We start from the raw sequence: 15606 nt of genomic DNA, 5'->3' as shown, positions 1-15606 counted from the left end.
TGGCATAATATCTTTTTATCTATTTTTTTAGGGGCGTTTGGCCTTTGGAAATCATTACCAACCTCAAACTCTGTGCATCAACTTTGATGATGCTTTTTTAACTTACACTACAAAACCACCGTCCAGTCATCTTGACCAATTCATGCATATTGTGAAAGGAAAGCTTGAAAATGTTCGAGTCATGCTTGTTCCTAGTCCAAGATATGTTGGCCTTCAAAATGATGAGTAAGAAAGTCTTATAAAAATAACAAATAACTTCTTTATATCTAATATAGATATCAATTAGAATCTCTTGTGTCCTTTTAATTTCTTTGCTACAAGTTGGGCAATCTGTAGATATATTTCTCTCTGTTAAATCAATTAACAGTATAGTCCTGCTTTATAAGATAAATGGATATGCTATCCATTGGTAAACTCTAATTTTAAATATTTTTCTATAAGATTATAGCTGTAATTTTTCCACCTTTTTCTCCTTCTCACTTATTTGGGAAACTTATTTTGGGGAATTAAGCCCTGATGTTTGTATGTTAGAAAATACACATTACAGGTAGGTTTTTATTTCTAGAAAGGATAGATGAATAGTAAATTCAACAAATTCATTGTAGTGGAGTACCATTTTGAGTTAATGAAAAGTTGACAATCGAGTCAAAATCACTCTTGGAAAACTGATGAAGTTAGGATAGTACAGTTTTGGAACTCGCTTGACGTTCAAGTCCCAGTCAGTTTTCCACCTAGCTTTCCAGATTTGCTTTCCTTCAGTGAAGTAGCTGCTTGCATTTAGGAGACGTGTTGTGTTAATCACACAGAGTAGACTCACCCTCATTGTGGTGGGATAGTTCCATTCGAGTGGACCAGGACCCTGAGGGAACAGCAGAAGCATAACTCCCATCTGACTCCAGGCCACTCACTCACAGGTGGGATGAAGGCTCTTGTAGTCTTTATGTTATTCTCGATCTCTCTTTTTTTTTGGTAAAGGAGGCTATATGGTTGAATATGTGTAGTTTGTGTTCATATGACGAATTTCCACTGTCTCAGCTTTTACCCTTGTGTGTAGGCGATATAAAGTTTGTGAGGTTGTGAGAAGCATGGTTATTCCTTTTTAGCTCCAACTTTTGGCTAGCTTTCTATTAGATTTTCTGGGGATGGACTACAACGATAGAGAGATTTTCCCTGTTTGAGCACCAGGGAGGGTGTGGGTCTACCTGGTCTCACTCTTCAGGATCACAGTCTTTGCTAAACATCTTCCAGAATGTGGGCCATGCACACAATTCTGTATTTATGAATAAAAGTCATAATACTTAATAAATAAATCTGGATTCTGAAAATTATACTAAGTGTAAGATAAAAAAGTGTTCTATTAATTTGTATAAAAAGATTTAAAATTGTATTTTTCCCTCTTCAAAAGTAAGTGTGGAGATTAAATGATGAGATTAAACATTAGCCTTTGTGATTTAATACATGTTTAGAAGAAGATTGCTGAATTTGTGTATACTATATTATCTAAGGATTGAGAAGTTAATTTTGATATGGAAGGAAGCTATTGTGGTGTATGACAAAGAGAAAAATTATTAAAGAAGGTAAAGATTAACAGTTTGTGAGAAATTAATTGATGCTAGAGAAACATTCATTCCAGAATTTGAATTCAAGATGTTTGCTTTGAATTTATTTCAAGTTGATCAACTAAATATTGTTGGAAATAGGTAATATGAAGTTGTTAAAAATGACAGCATTTTTCTTATTTAATGTTTCTGAAAGGTTATACTTGATTTTGCAGATATATAAAATATTTCTTATTCAGTTTTGTAGTGTTATTAACATAAAAAGATTGAATTTTAAGTTTAATTTTAAATTTATTGTTGCAAATGCAGAATATGATTATTCTATTCCAACAATCATTGTTCTTCTGTTGTATTTAATTAAGCTTTGTTTTGAATTGATTTCGCTCCTTCAAAACTTAAAAGGAAAAATGTGAAAGAAATTTTTTTTCCTTCTTGAACCAATTTACTGATTAAAAAATTTTCACTACCATTTTATTTAGTCTAATATAGAAAACAGTTGTGGAAGAATTTATTGTATATATGAAAGCTGTTTTCTCTTTTCAAGATGCTACACTTGACTGCTTTTTAGATTTCTTTCCCTCTTCCTTTTCACCTATTACCACCATTAATTGGAATACTCAACATTTTATATTCTGGAGATGTACTTAGTCTGCCTTTCCCCCTCCTCCTTATAGACCACCAAGATTAATGGGAGAAGGTTTTGTGGTGATGCAGTCAAATGATGTTGACATCTACTACTACATGGATGAGCCAGGTATTATTTTTTGAAAGTATGTTTCATAGCCACACTCCTGTTTCTTCTATGAAATGCTGATATCTAATCATATTTAAGTCTCCTTACTTAGAATATAAATAAGCATCAATAGAGGGTAAACATGGATGTAAGAATTCCTGCCTAAAACATATCTGTGGTGTTTGTCAAAAGTTGTCATATTACTTTAGTGTTTCAGACCAAAAGAGGACAATGTAGTAATTGTTCCTTTAAATTCCATTTTCACAAATATACCTCAAACATAGTGAATACAAATGACGATGAGTGAAAACCTTTAGAGAATGTGGTGCTAGTTAAGGTAGTTCATGCTAGCTTAGAAAAAAATCACACTATGTTAGATTTGAAGTTTAAAGTTTAAGGATTGAAGTCCAGCTAGTTACAGTGCTTCACAAGTGTCTTCAATTTGATAAAGGTAGTTAAACGTTGAATTTTGAGCCCTTTTTTTTCCTACTTATGATCTTTTTATATCTTTCAAGGAGTTTATGAGGTCAAAGTATTTCCAAAATAAAACTAGAATGTTATTTGCCTCTTTCACCATGTTGACCTTTGCACTAATGATGCAAAAGCAATGGTGGGTAAAACTGGTGGTGCCTTAGCATGAATCAAGGCAGTGGTTCCAAACTGTACTAGTAATCACTGTTTTTTTCACTGTCACATGTTCACAGTAAAACAACACATGCGAGTATCACTTTAAAGTGTTTTTGATTAAGCAGTAAAAATTATGTTGACCTAATCTTGACCTTTGAGTAAACTTTTAATATTCAGCATGATAAAATGGCAGGTACACATAATGCACTTCTGCTGCATAGCAAAGCACATTGGTGCTTTGAGGAAAAGCACTTGTGTGATTGAGTTCCAAGCTGAACTGTTTACTCTTCTCATGAAACAGCAGTTTTACTTGAAAGAGCAACTAAAGCCAAACTATGGTTTTGAGCTTTCATGTGAAAATTAGAATTTTGGAAAATATGGGTGTGCCACTATGAGTCTGATGACTTTTTTGGTGAGACTACCAATGATATTAACAGACATGATTTTTAAAATATTTAATGATGAAATGACCACTGCATAGTGTTATAAAGTCATACCATGGGTAAAACATTTATTCAAACATTTATTCAACATTTCTCTCTCTCCTTGTAAGAGAGATCAGTAAATTTTAATGTGTCAGAGTCTGAAAAGTTAAGTGATAAGGTTTCAGATTCCACATTGCACCTAACTTTTAAGAAACCTACCACTTGTTGAATTTTGGTGTAGTGTCAAAGAAGAATACCCAAAATTATCTAAAAAGGCTTGGATTTTGAAACATAAGAGTTAGCCAGGAAAAGGAGAGGAGGATAAACAATGGAGGCAAGGAAGAATCCTGAAAATGCATGATACAGCGGAGAGTGGTCTTTTAAGTTCTATAGGTTCTAAGAGATTTGTAGGTAGTTGAGAAATACAGGTTTTATACTGGAGGTGATGGAGAGTTTCTGAAAGGATTTTTTATTCTTTAGTCATTCTATTAATTTTGAACAATTCTTACTCCTCCCTTTTCTATTTACCTGTTTGTGTGAGGCTAGGTTTTCTTCAAATCACTGAACTCTAGATTAAGTATAGATGTGGCTGTGAGAATTCACTTGTTTTCTATTAAGCTGAACATAAAAGAGATTTGCCAAAATAAAAACAATGTCGACACGTTGCATAAATTAATTTAATTTAGAAAATATGGTTGTTTTTGATTAAAAAATATTTTCATTAAAAATGAAATTGATTTAATTAAATTTTCATTAAAGTATAGTTATTTTCATTAAATTTTATTAAACATTTCACTATGTCAACATGTAGAGTTTATTGTTATTTTAAAAATAAAATTTTTAAAAATTTTGCTCAATTTAAATTTTGAATACAGTGAATTTTGATAGATATAATACCAAAAAACCCACTTTAGGGTCCTCAATTTTTAAGAGTATAAAGGGTTTCTGAGATCAAAAAATTTTTAGAACTGCTGATCTAAGGAAGCTTTTTAATGGTTATTTTAAGTAACTGCTTTTATATTGTATATTCTGCAATATAGGACTTGTTCCAGAAGAAACAGAAGAAAATATTGAAGGAGAAATGAGCAGTGAGGATTGCAAATTACAAGATTTGCCTCCATGTTGGGGACTGGATATAGTTTGCGGTAAAGGAACAGATTTCAACTATGGGCCATGGGCCGATAGGCAGAGGTATTTGAGTAAATTATATTTTTAAAAAGTATTTCAAATGTATTGAGATAATACTATAATTTTTATTAGAAATAGTTAATATTTTTAGAAGCTGTTGTGGCAGCATAAGATATCACTAAACATTTTAATCCAATTAATAACCTGTTTGTAGAGAAATTAGCATAAGCATATTTGCTCCAAAGGCAGAACAAATTCATTAGAAAAATGGTGAACGAGCAGCATATTTATTAGTTCCCTTGTTTTTCCTTTTGTACACAGCAGATATGCCAGGGATTGTTGGGGCCATGGAGATTCAGACATAAACGTCATACATAGTTCAGTTTTAGTAGGGGGAAAAGGAACAAAAGAGCTTTATGAATGCTATAAGAGAGTTAAGTAAAAAGTCTTGAAGAACTTGGAAAGGTACTGTATTAGTTTGCTAAGACCGCCATTACCAAGCATCAAAAATTTCTCATAGTTCTGGAGGTTAGAATTCCAAAATCAAGGTGTTGGCAGAGTTGATTTCTTCTGAGGGCCATGAGGGAAGGATGTGTTTGAGGCCTCTCTCCTTGGCTTGTAGATGGCCATCTTCTCCCTGTGCCTCCCACATAGCATTTCCACTTGTGTGTCTTGTGGATCTCTGCGATCAAATTTCCTCTTAGAAGACCACGAGTCATACTGAATTAGGGCCAGCTGTAATGACCTCATTTTAACTTCATTACCTCTCTGAAGACCTCATCTCCAAATGTGACCAAATCCTGAGGTAGCGAGGGTTAGGACTTCAAGTTATGAATTTTTAGGGGGACACAATTTCGCCCACAACAGGTACATAACTCATATTAAAGATTAGAGGAGAGAAAAATTGGGGAAGGCTTTTTGGTAGAGGTAACACGTGAGTTGGATTTTGAAACATAAGAGTTAGCCAGGAAAAGGAGAGGAGGATAAACAATGGAGGCAAGGGAAGAATCCTGAAAATGCATGATACAGCGGAGAGTGGTCTTTTAAGTTCTATAGGTTCTAAGAGATTTGTAGGTAGTTGAGAAATACAGGTTTTATACTGGAGGTGATGGAGAGTTTCTGAAAGGATTTTTTATTCTTTAGTCATTCTATTAATTTTGAACAATTCTTATTTTTAATGTATTATGAGCATCTTTCTACTTATTGAAGAATTTTAAACAAAGGAGGGGACATTTACCACTCATGATGAGGGAACATCTAAATTTTTATGTAAATAGACATTTCTTAAAGTTAGTTTAGTTTTTGTGTTCATAAACTAGTTTGAATGGAGAAGTACAAACCAAATCATTCACCAAAGCAGATATTATTGGGCCATTAATGGACTAATGAAAGAGTGCTGATACTTATCTTTTAATACTTAATTGTTTTAAAAAGTGCTTTCTACCTGGCATTGTTAGAAGAATTATATACTTTGTCAAGTACTGTGTTCCATGAATCTTGATATCTCTAATATATAGGAATACCCGCCCCATTAAGTAGCTATTTAACAATTATATGGTAAATGAGTAAGTGTGTTATTTGTAAACTCATGCAGTATGCTAATACAGTACTTCATTAAGTTCTGGGTTAGTTTATTTATTTGACTTGAAAGTAAACAGAGCTTAAAATTTCAGGTTAGAAAGCAAATTCTTTTAAAATTACTGGATTTAAATTTTCCTTTTATGATAAAACTTTTCCTACAGTAAGCCATGCTGTCTTCACTGTGGAACACTTGAAAATGAGGGTTTCTACATTCCATTAAGTAACAGTTACATGTTGTTAGATTTGAAAGGAAAAAATTAAAAGAAAGCTTTAAAAAGACATATAAAATATTTTTACATTTCTAGTACTTGAATATAGTGTGATTCTTCTTAAACTATATTAATTTTATTACATTAAAGAAAAGTATTAGGGTATATTTACATGAAAGTCCAAACTAAAATTCTTTTAATATACAGTCATATTCACTTCTGGGGTGATCTTTGTATTATACAGAGAAATGACACTGAAGTTAACATGCAAGAAAAATTTGCTTTACCCGACTCGCTTCAATAGGTCCTGACTCTGTCAGGAGAGAACAGCAATACCTTTCTTAACCTAGACTTAACAAAACCATTCAGGTTTATTTAAAAAAAAAAAAAGAATTTATTTTCACATAGGTTTAGTTTACTAACGTGAGTCATACTTATTTCCTCACTTACATTTACAAATGGTACATTTCCTCTTTTGTAGCCATTTCCTTTTCTCCATCCCCATACTCAGTTTCTACACAAATGTGAACTGTAATCAGAAATGGATGGTAAGGTCAGTTTTCTTAGTATCCACCTGTTAATGTAAGAAGTATGGGAAGAGGGGCTGGCCCCGTGGCTGAGTGGTTAAGTTCTCACGCTCCGCTGCAGGCGGCCCAGTGTTTCGTTGGTTTGAATCCTGGGCGCGGACATGGCACTGCTCATCAAACCACGCTGAGGCAGCGTCCCACATGCCACAACTAGAAGGACCCACAATGAAGAATATACAACTACGTACTGGGGGGCTTTGGGGAGAAAAAGGAAAAAAAATAAAATCTTTAAAAAAAAAAAAAAAAAAGAAGTATGGGAAGAAATCTCAGCTGTTTTCCTATTGGATAGTTCACTCAGCATTGTGAGAAGTTTTTGATCTCTGGTGTAGCATGACCTTTTAGCTTGTAGATTTTGATGTCAGTTCTGTCACCTTTATATGATTTTTCTGAATTTTAAGATATTCAGCTTTTCCTTCATTATATTTTCTTTTTAAGAGTTTTCATGGCAGAGTTGACATACAAACTTTATTAGGTTTGCCCTAAATCCTTAGGTGATAACTTCAATAATGCAAACATTCCTGGCATCGTCTGGCCTTTCATTGCGTTCATTTAAGTGTTTTCATTTATATTTTCATGCTTGGTCATCATAACCCAGTGAGATAGACGGGCAGGTGTGGTGAACTCATCCTACCTGTGAGAAGTGCAGTGATAGTGTAGAAGATCTTCTGCAGCCTCCAGAGCCGAGAGTCAAAGCAGCCCTTCAAGTCCAGTGCTCTTCTGCCCACCGTGTAGTCCATGACCATCTGATGATCATATTGGATTCTTTGTCGTTAAAAGTTTAAGAGTTTTAGTTTTATATATTTGTGTCTTAGTTAGCACATTTGCAGAACTTTGTTTTCCTTTCATGCACATTATTTAATGATGGCAAGTTATAGTCTGATGGGTTTACAAATTTTGTTCTGTTCATCTAATTTTTCCCAGTCTTATTTATTCCAAGCAGCATTTCCTGTTACTGGCGACTCCTTCCTCAACCCTTCCTGTTAAAAAGCCACAAACTGGCACCTTCTCTGAATGTCTGAGTAACATTATACTATTTTTGACCATGAATTGAAAATTGCTTCACTTCTTTCATCTTTGTCAAATGATAAGGGTAGGCAAATATATTAGGCTCTTAGCCTCCAAATACTTTTTAGAAATCAATAGCTCTTTAGACTCTTATTGATATACTATTGATTAAAAATAATGATTATGATAATAACAGCCATCTTTCCCATGTGCCATGTACTGCCACGTCTTTTCCATATGTGTTGTCATTTAATCCTCGGATCTATTCTGTGAGACCAGTTATGTTATTCTTATTTTTGAGATGAGAAAGCGGATTAGGTGTCCTCAGAAAGGTTAAGTAACTTGTCTGGAGTGAAATGATGATTCTAATTAAACCATCTTCCTTCAGTTCTTTCTTTGCCATTTGGACAAGTGAAGTACAATTGGTATACTTGTATAAAGTCTTTAATTTCTCACAGTATGCTTGAATATTGCAGATTTGGTCTTACCTATGTCTCCTTTGATAATGGTATATTTAATAAGTGCTCAAAGCTTATGATCTTTGGAAATATAAAACATTGGAGAAATAGTTTTCAGTTTATTGAAAGGAAAATTATAGTAGGTGTTATTTTGTGACTTTTTTTTTTCTATTTTATGTCTAATTGTTAGATGAGATAGCAGTGATAAAATAAAGTTAGAATACTGATTTTGGTCCCTTATCAGAGGTAATTTGGTTGGAATAATGTCATTATTCTTTCTACCTTCTTATATAGAGATTGTTTATGGAAATTCTTCTTCCCACCTGATTATCAAGTTCTGAAAGTTTCTGAAATTGCACAGCCTGGGAGACCAAGACAGATCCTTGCTTTTGAACTGAGAATGAATATTATTGCAGATGCTACAATTGACTTGCTGTTTACCAAAAATAGGGTAATTATTGAAATATTACAGTAGAAAATAATGTTTAAAATTTGAACGTTATTTTCCAGAGTATTTTTCTGGCGACTAGTCCTATACTTATATTCATTTCTATGAACTTTCTATAAACCCTCTCACCCCTCCCCCCCAGTAATTGTATGTATGTTACTTTCATTAAGTGCCAAATAGTAGAAAGAAGTTAATAATAATAGTCCTTTGTACCATAGTTTGATTTATTTTCTCCTTTGTATATGACCAAATTGTTTTAGTGTATTTTTGGTATAAATTTGGACTTTTGTTCTTAGGAACTTTTAATACCTATTTAATATCATTGATGATTATATTTTGTCTGTGAAAGTAACTGAAAAGTAAAGTTGGGATTATAATTATAATAAATGTTTTATATGGATTAATTTTTTTCTTTTGGTAGGAAACAAATGCTGTACATGTAAATGTAGGAGCTGGCTCATATTTAGAAATTAATATTCCAATGACAGTTGAGGAAAATGGTAAGCTGCAATGAGTATTTTTCTGTTTTAAATAATTAGTAAACAATTAATATATAGATAATATAGTTCATTAATCCATTTAGACTAACATTAATGGGGTTTTCTTTTTCAGCGTTTTCAGTAAATGTTGCATAATTAAATTATTTGTGCACCTAGAGAGAAGGGAAAAATGTTTTAGTCAAGTTAGGTCTTATTATTTTATGCTTTCGTTATACCCTGTACTTTTCTCTTGTAAGACTGAGCACCATTTGCTTAGCATATGTTTTTCCTGTTAGTTTGTTGCTCCGTGAGAGCAGATGCTGTGTCTTTCTTTTTGCTGGTGTGTACCTGGTGCTGAATCCAGTCCCTGGTGTATGGTACCTGGGCAGTAAGTGTTTGGATGACGAACAGGCTTTGTTTTAGGTTATATTGTAGTAGATTTTGTTGGGGAGTAAGCTGGGTACTTTGAATAGCATAACTTTAAGAAAGTGGAATGTTTCGTATTTAAAATATTAAATAATGCCCTGGTAGCTTTGGTTTCATTTTAGCTGAGGTAATCTAAGTTCATTATGTATTTGAAATTTGGGTTCTGATACAAGTTAATCAATAACATGATTCAATACTTTTTGTTGAATTTATCAAAATATTATTTAGCCTTCTTCATTTTTCTTTTTCCCATTCTCTTATTACATTTGTAATTGAGAGCAATTAAAATGAAATTCCGCTTTATTTATTCACTTTCTTGAGAGTATAGAGAATAGCAACTTACTCTTATTTTTAAATCACTAACCAGTAATGTTACTAAGTATAATTGGAGTAATTTTTATACAATTCTCTGTTCTCTTTTCTTATTTCTGTCATTTATTTTTTTGCTACTATAAGAAGAAAGCAGGCAGAGGGGTTGACTAGATTCATTAGCTGGCATAAAAGGGTAGCAGTCAGGTCCACCTGCTTGGATAATCAACTGAAAAAGTGACTGAGAATGGCATAGTGTATCTTTTCCCTATAACTTTGGGGCTATTTTAGTGAAGAACTAAACTTTATCATAGCTAGTTTAAAGAGAATAATTATACTAAGTCTTGAAGCAGATGCTTGAGATTCTTAGGACTGGTTGATTCAAAGTAGTCAGTTGAAAAGAACTATCTTCTAGGACAGCCTTAATTACAGATATATAATGGGAGAAAGGCGATTGGGGGTTGCACAAAATTGAGAATGGGTCAGTTGAAGGAGTGCTTCTACCATTTTTAAACTGATGATGCATGTAGGAAATAGCATTTATACAAAAAATTTTTTGTACAGTTATTGGTGCACTGGGGTGAAGGGATTGCCTGATGCCCGAGGGGATAAATGTCTCGAACATACCAACTATGAATTCATGTGAAGTGCCATGGTACACTGGTTGTGGAACTCCGAGTGAGTTAAGGGTCTAAGGAAAGCCCTGGTAGGTTTGTGGCAAAGGTTAGGGGGCTTTTGAGATGGCGATCTGAGGGGAAAAATAGACTTAGGTCCACACAGGAGTGAATTACAACTCAAATGCATTTAGAACATTTAGAACATTTTTTCAGAGATTCAGGTGTTTTAAAAAAATTGCCCAGAGCAGGATGCATGTTGAATTAGCCATATTATAATGACCATGAGTTACTGTTTGTAGAAGGGAAGTCCATCAAGAAAGGAAGTGAAATACTCTGAACTTTCCTGCTTTTGTTCAGAATGGGGCTATATTGTTTGGTAATTGTCATTACATAAGGAATAGCTGTTGTTTAGAAACTGTCATTACATAAGGAGAGGTTGAAAATATGTATCCTTGAGTCAGTGGAAGAAGAAAAGACATGGGAGCGCTATTAAATAGTTGAAAACTATCATTTAGAGAAAAACACTTGTAGTTTTGCACTGAAAAGCAAAATCAGGGTAGACATGTGAAGATGGAACTTCCTTCTTTCAGAGCTGTTTAAATGTGAAAGATCACGTCTCAGGTAGTAAGTTCCACATCGCTGAGGTGTATTTAAGTAGGAACTGATCACCATTTTTCAGCGTCCTTCTTTGGGAGGTGGTGGGAGTTGTTTCCAGTCCAAAATTTTTAATTATGTGTATATTTTTTAAGTTCTTAATTTTTACATTTTCACCTATTTTAGGTTACACCCCTGCAATTAAAGGACAACTCTTACATGTTGATGCCACTACCAGCATGCAATACCGGACTCTTTTAGAAGCAGAAATGTTAGCAGTAAGTCTAGAGTCTATGATGATATGTGCACAAGCATACAGTACAAATTTGGTTTTAATTTTTTAATATAAAATTTTAATGACCAAGAAGTCATCAAAAGGTCCATCTTCTTGTTCAAGAACCACCAGGTGCCTTTGGCCCTGTATTTGGGAAGAAGAGTAGATTCCCAGTGCTGTGCACTCCCTTTGACATTTCTCTGTTGCTCTGATATATGGGTTTTTGGCCTTTAAAAATGTGAAAAAATGTTAGAATATTGTTTTTAAACTGGATTGTATGGCCAGACTAACTCTTTAGTATGTTGTAAATAGGATATTTTTTCACTTTTTATGTTTTCTGACCCCATTGGATTCTTTCTCAGGACTTAATAATTCATTGTGCTTATTTACTTAATAAGTTAAAAGAAAGAAAATCTTATTGATTTCCTGGATTGCTCCATATCAGAAACAGAAAAAATATGGAAATTCTCGTGATTCAGATTGCAGATTGAAGACTCACTAGTCAGGCAGATTTATTATTTTTTATCAGGGACAACAACAATAATGACAAAAGCCACTATGTAGAACGGCTGATATTCAGAGAGGATTCTTTTATATGATGGTACCATTAGGTCCTTAATTGCTTGTCTAAGCAAGCATATTTATACATGATATATATGTAAATTAAAAGGAACTTTGCAATTACCAAGAATATATTGAATAACATACATATTTAGCATTTTAATGAATTCCTGAGCTGGTACAGATAAATAGTGCTATGCAATAATGCTATTCCTGGTCAGGCAGCTCTTACCTTTGCAGAATTGCCAAGCTTTGGCGGGTAGACTACACCACAAAGTACTGTTTCTGATCTATAACTATCGTGCTGTCAAATGGGAACCCAGGAGACACTAGTGACCAGACTTCTGTGGGACAGTATGCATTGTACTCCACTCTCCGTGACCCTAAGCCTCTCACTTAACAGATTAGGCTTAAGGAGGAATTAAGGATGTTGGCCGCCACTCTGTTAGTTTAGCTAGAGTGCAGCATCAAAACTGTAGCCTAATTTGTTGTTCTTGAAGTTTTTCAACCACATCATGGCTTAGTATTTTGAAGAGTTGGATGGAACAGTGGATACTGACCTTTGGCCACAGCAGTATTAAAATCTTGAAGCAACCTTGTGTTCAGCTCAGCAGTAAAATAAGTTTTAATTGCTCACCAGTGTGTGTGAGTTCATTTCTTTTTCTTTTTATTGCAGTAACATTGGTTTATAACATTGTACAAATTTCAGGTGTACATCATTCTATTTCGATTCCTGTGTAGATTACATCATGTTCACCACCCAAAGGAGTAATTACAATCCGTTGCCACACGCATGTGCCTAATCACCCCTTTTGCCCTCTTCCCTCTCCCTTCCCCTCTGGTAACCACCAATCCAGTCTCTGTCTCTATGTGATTTTTGTTGTTTTTAATCTTCTACTTATGAGTGAGATCATACAATATTTTCTCCCTCTGACTTATTTCTGTTAGCATGATACCTTCAAGGTCCATCCCTGTTGTCACAAATGGCCAGATTTCATCATTTCTTATGGCTGAGTAGTATTCCATTGTGTGTGTGTATATATATATATACACACACACCACATCTTCTTTATCCATGCGTCCCTTGATGGGCACCTAGGTTGCTTCCAAGTCTTGGCTATTGTGAATAATGCTGTGATGAACATAGGGATGCATGTGTAAACATTTGTGTTTTCATGTTCTTTGGAAAAATACCCAGCAGTGGAATAGCTGGATTGTATGGTAGTTCTATTCTTAATTTTTTGAGGCATCTCCACACTGTTTTCCATAGTGGCTGCACCAGTTTGCATTCCCACCAGCAGTGTATGTGGGTTCCCTTCTCTCCACATCATCTCCAATGCTTCTTTCCTGTCTTGTTAATTATAACCATTCTGACGGAAGTGAGGTGAATCTCTCATTGTAGTTTTGATTTGCATTTCCCTGATAGTTAATGATGTTGAACATCCTTTCACGTGCCTGTTGGCCATCTGTATATCTTTGGAGAAATGTCTGTTCAGATCTTTTGCCCGTCTTTTAAATGGGTGGTTAGTTGTTTTGTTCTTGAGATGTATCAGTTCTTTATATATTTTGGATATTAACCCCTCATCTGATGTATGGACCTTCTGTTCAGCTCAGTAGGAAAACAAGTTTTAACTACTCACTAATGTGTGTGAGTTCATTTCTAATGCTGTCCACACAATGTCGCATTTTAAGCTTTAATATTTTTACTTAACCTTTGGTTTGTAGTTCCACATCAATGCCAGCTACCCCCGAGTTTGGAACATGCCGCAGACGTGGCAGTGTGAGTTAGAGGTTTACAAAGCCACCTACCACTTCATCTTTGCACAGAAGAACTTTTTTACAGGTAATTTTCTAATAAATGTAAATACAGTGAGATTTATCACAGAACTTGTGTACAGTAAGTTTTGCTTTTAGATTCAACATAGTGATTTGATAACACAATTCATACTTTCTTACTTTTGCACTGCTTTTCGGGCCGAGAATATCAGAGGGAAAATTTAAATGTAGGTATTTTGTGCTCTTTTCTAACCCAAACAAGGAAAATACGAACCCAAAACTGAACTTAGAAGAAAATGGACAAACTCATCTTAGGCTAGTCCTTCGTGTCAGTCTAGTGGGGGATAAGATGGGGAAAATGAATCAGTTTCTTTCTGTTCCTGAATTAGGCATCAGCAGCCTTCATTATTTTGTTTTAATTATTGTAATCCACAAACAGTATATTCAAATAGTCAAATATGTTATTTTTTTACTTGGATCCCTACTTACTCCTTTCCGTTGGCATGGGCAATTGAGTTGATGCTATCATTAGTTGGAAAAATTCCTTTATTTCTTGCAGCATATTATGATAGCTACTCATGAGTGTGGGAACACATGGTCTTGGTCTCTGAATAACACAAATATTACTACATAAAAGTATGTAGCGTTGCTTCAGTCTTCCTGTAAAAGATTTAGCCAGATAGAGTCGGTCTGATTTGCCAGGGTCAGTGGCTACGCTAGAGCTCCTAATATTTGCTTGACTGATTGCTGCATTTATCCATCCATCCATCCATCCACCAATCCACCAGTTGTTTACACGCATCTGGTCTGTCCTGAGTAGTTAGATATTTGTGGGTATAGTGGTGATTAAGGTATTCATAGATGGTCCAGTCTTGACATTATTTACTACCAATATGATGTTGATGAAATTACTTAATTATCTAAGCTTCAATTTCAGTTACTAGAGTTTTAGCTTTTTATAATGCCATTACTACAATATGTTCAATTGTGTCTTTTATTTAGTTTTTTGGTTTTATTGGGAGCCTTGGGGACTAGATAGAATGCTTCTACATTCTTGGAGTTATGTAATTCTTCTCCAAGGCTCAAGTCAGGGTCCCGTAGCAGAAATTTTGACACAATCCTTGGCAACATAGATGTCTGTCAGTGAAGCTAAACATTGAATCCGTACTACTCAATTCTGATTTTTGAAAAAAATTATAGCTAAAACTTCTAGTGTGTATTGTCTGTCTCTGTTCTAAGCAATTTGTACGTACTAAATTGTTGAATCCTCGTAATAACTCTCTGAAATCAATATTATTATCGTCATCCTTATTTTACAGATGAGGAAAGTGGGGTACAGAGTGGTCAAGCAATTTGTCCAGGCTCATACCACTAGTAAGTTGGTCAAGCTAGGATTCCAACCCAAGTAGTCTGGCTCAAGAATCTGTTATATACAGTTTCTTTGACAGTAGCCTTTTCCCTCTCACCTAAGATTTTGTAGTTTTTAACTTTGCTAATCTTTTAAAATAGGTTCCTGTTTTCTTTTTTTTTAGATTTTTTATTATAAATTATTCAATTTATTTAAACTGAAAAAAAATCCAAACTCAGCATTTTCAAGCATTTAATCTTTCACGTTGTTTTTCCTCCAGAAATTTCCCATCCTCAGACTCTGGTAGTGCTAAGAATAGTTGGAGTAGAAGTATAAATTCCTCAGGATTTAAAATTTTTTACTTTGTAGTAGCACTTTCATTTAGACTGAGTATTGTATTAGTTACTTTTAAACAGCCAAGTACACATTTCCTAAATTACAACCATGTTTTCCCTAAATTAT

At 34.2% G+C, this 15606-nt stretch overlaps 1 protein-coding gene across 21 annotated transcripts in view; it reads left to right on the top strand.

Moving 5' to 3' along the window:
• BLTP1 (bridge-like lipid transfer protein family member 1) overlaps positions 1 to 15606 on the top strand; it is a 194760-nt gene that overhangs the window by 39169 nt on the left and 139985 nt on the right. For all 21 annotated transcript variants that reach the window (XR_011537220.1, XR_011537221.1, XR_011537219.1 and 18 more), the window contains 7 exons: positions 32 to 225; positions 2234 to 2313; positions 4385 to 4535; positions 8607 to 8763; positions 9182 to 9260; positions 11372 to 11463; positions 13746 to 13863. Coding sequence is in view for 17 of the 21 variants with exons in the window: in XM_070609157.1 (XP_070465258.1) it covers positions 32 to 225; positions 2234 to 2313; positions 4385 to 4535; positions 8607 to 8763; positions 9182 to 9260; positions 11372 to 11463; positions 13746 to 13863 (871 nt within the window). In the remaining 4 variants the exon portion in view is untranslated. The remainder of the gene's footprint in view (positions 1 to 31; positions 226 to 2233; positions 2314 to 4384; positions 4536 to 8606; positions 8764 to 9181; positions 9261 to 11371; positions 11464 to 13745; positions 13864 to 15606) is intronic.

Source organism: Equus przewalskii, chromosome 2, assembly GCF_037783145.1.
Source record: "Equus przewalskii isolate Varuska chromosome 2, EquPr2, whole genome shotgun sequence".
NCBI lineage: Eukaryota > Metazoa > Chordata > Mammalia > Perissodactyla > Equidae > Equus > Equus przewalskii.
This window is presented reverse-complemented; position numbering and strand designations above follow the sequence as displayed.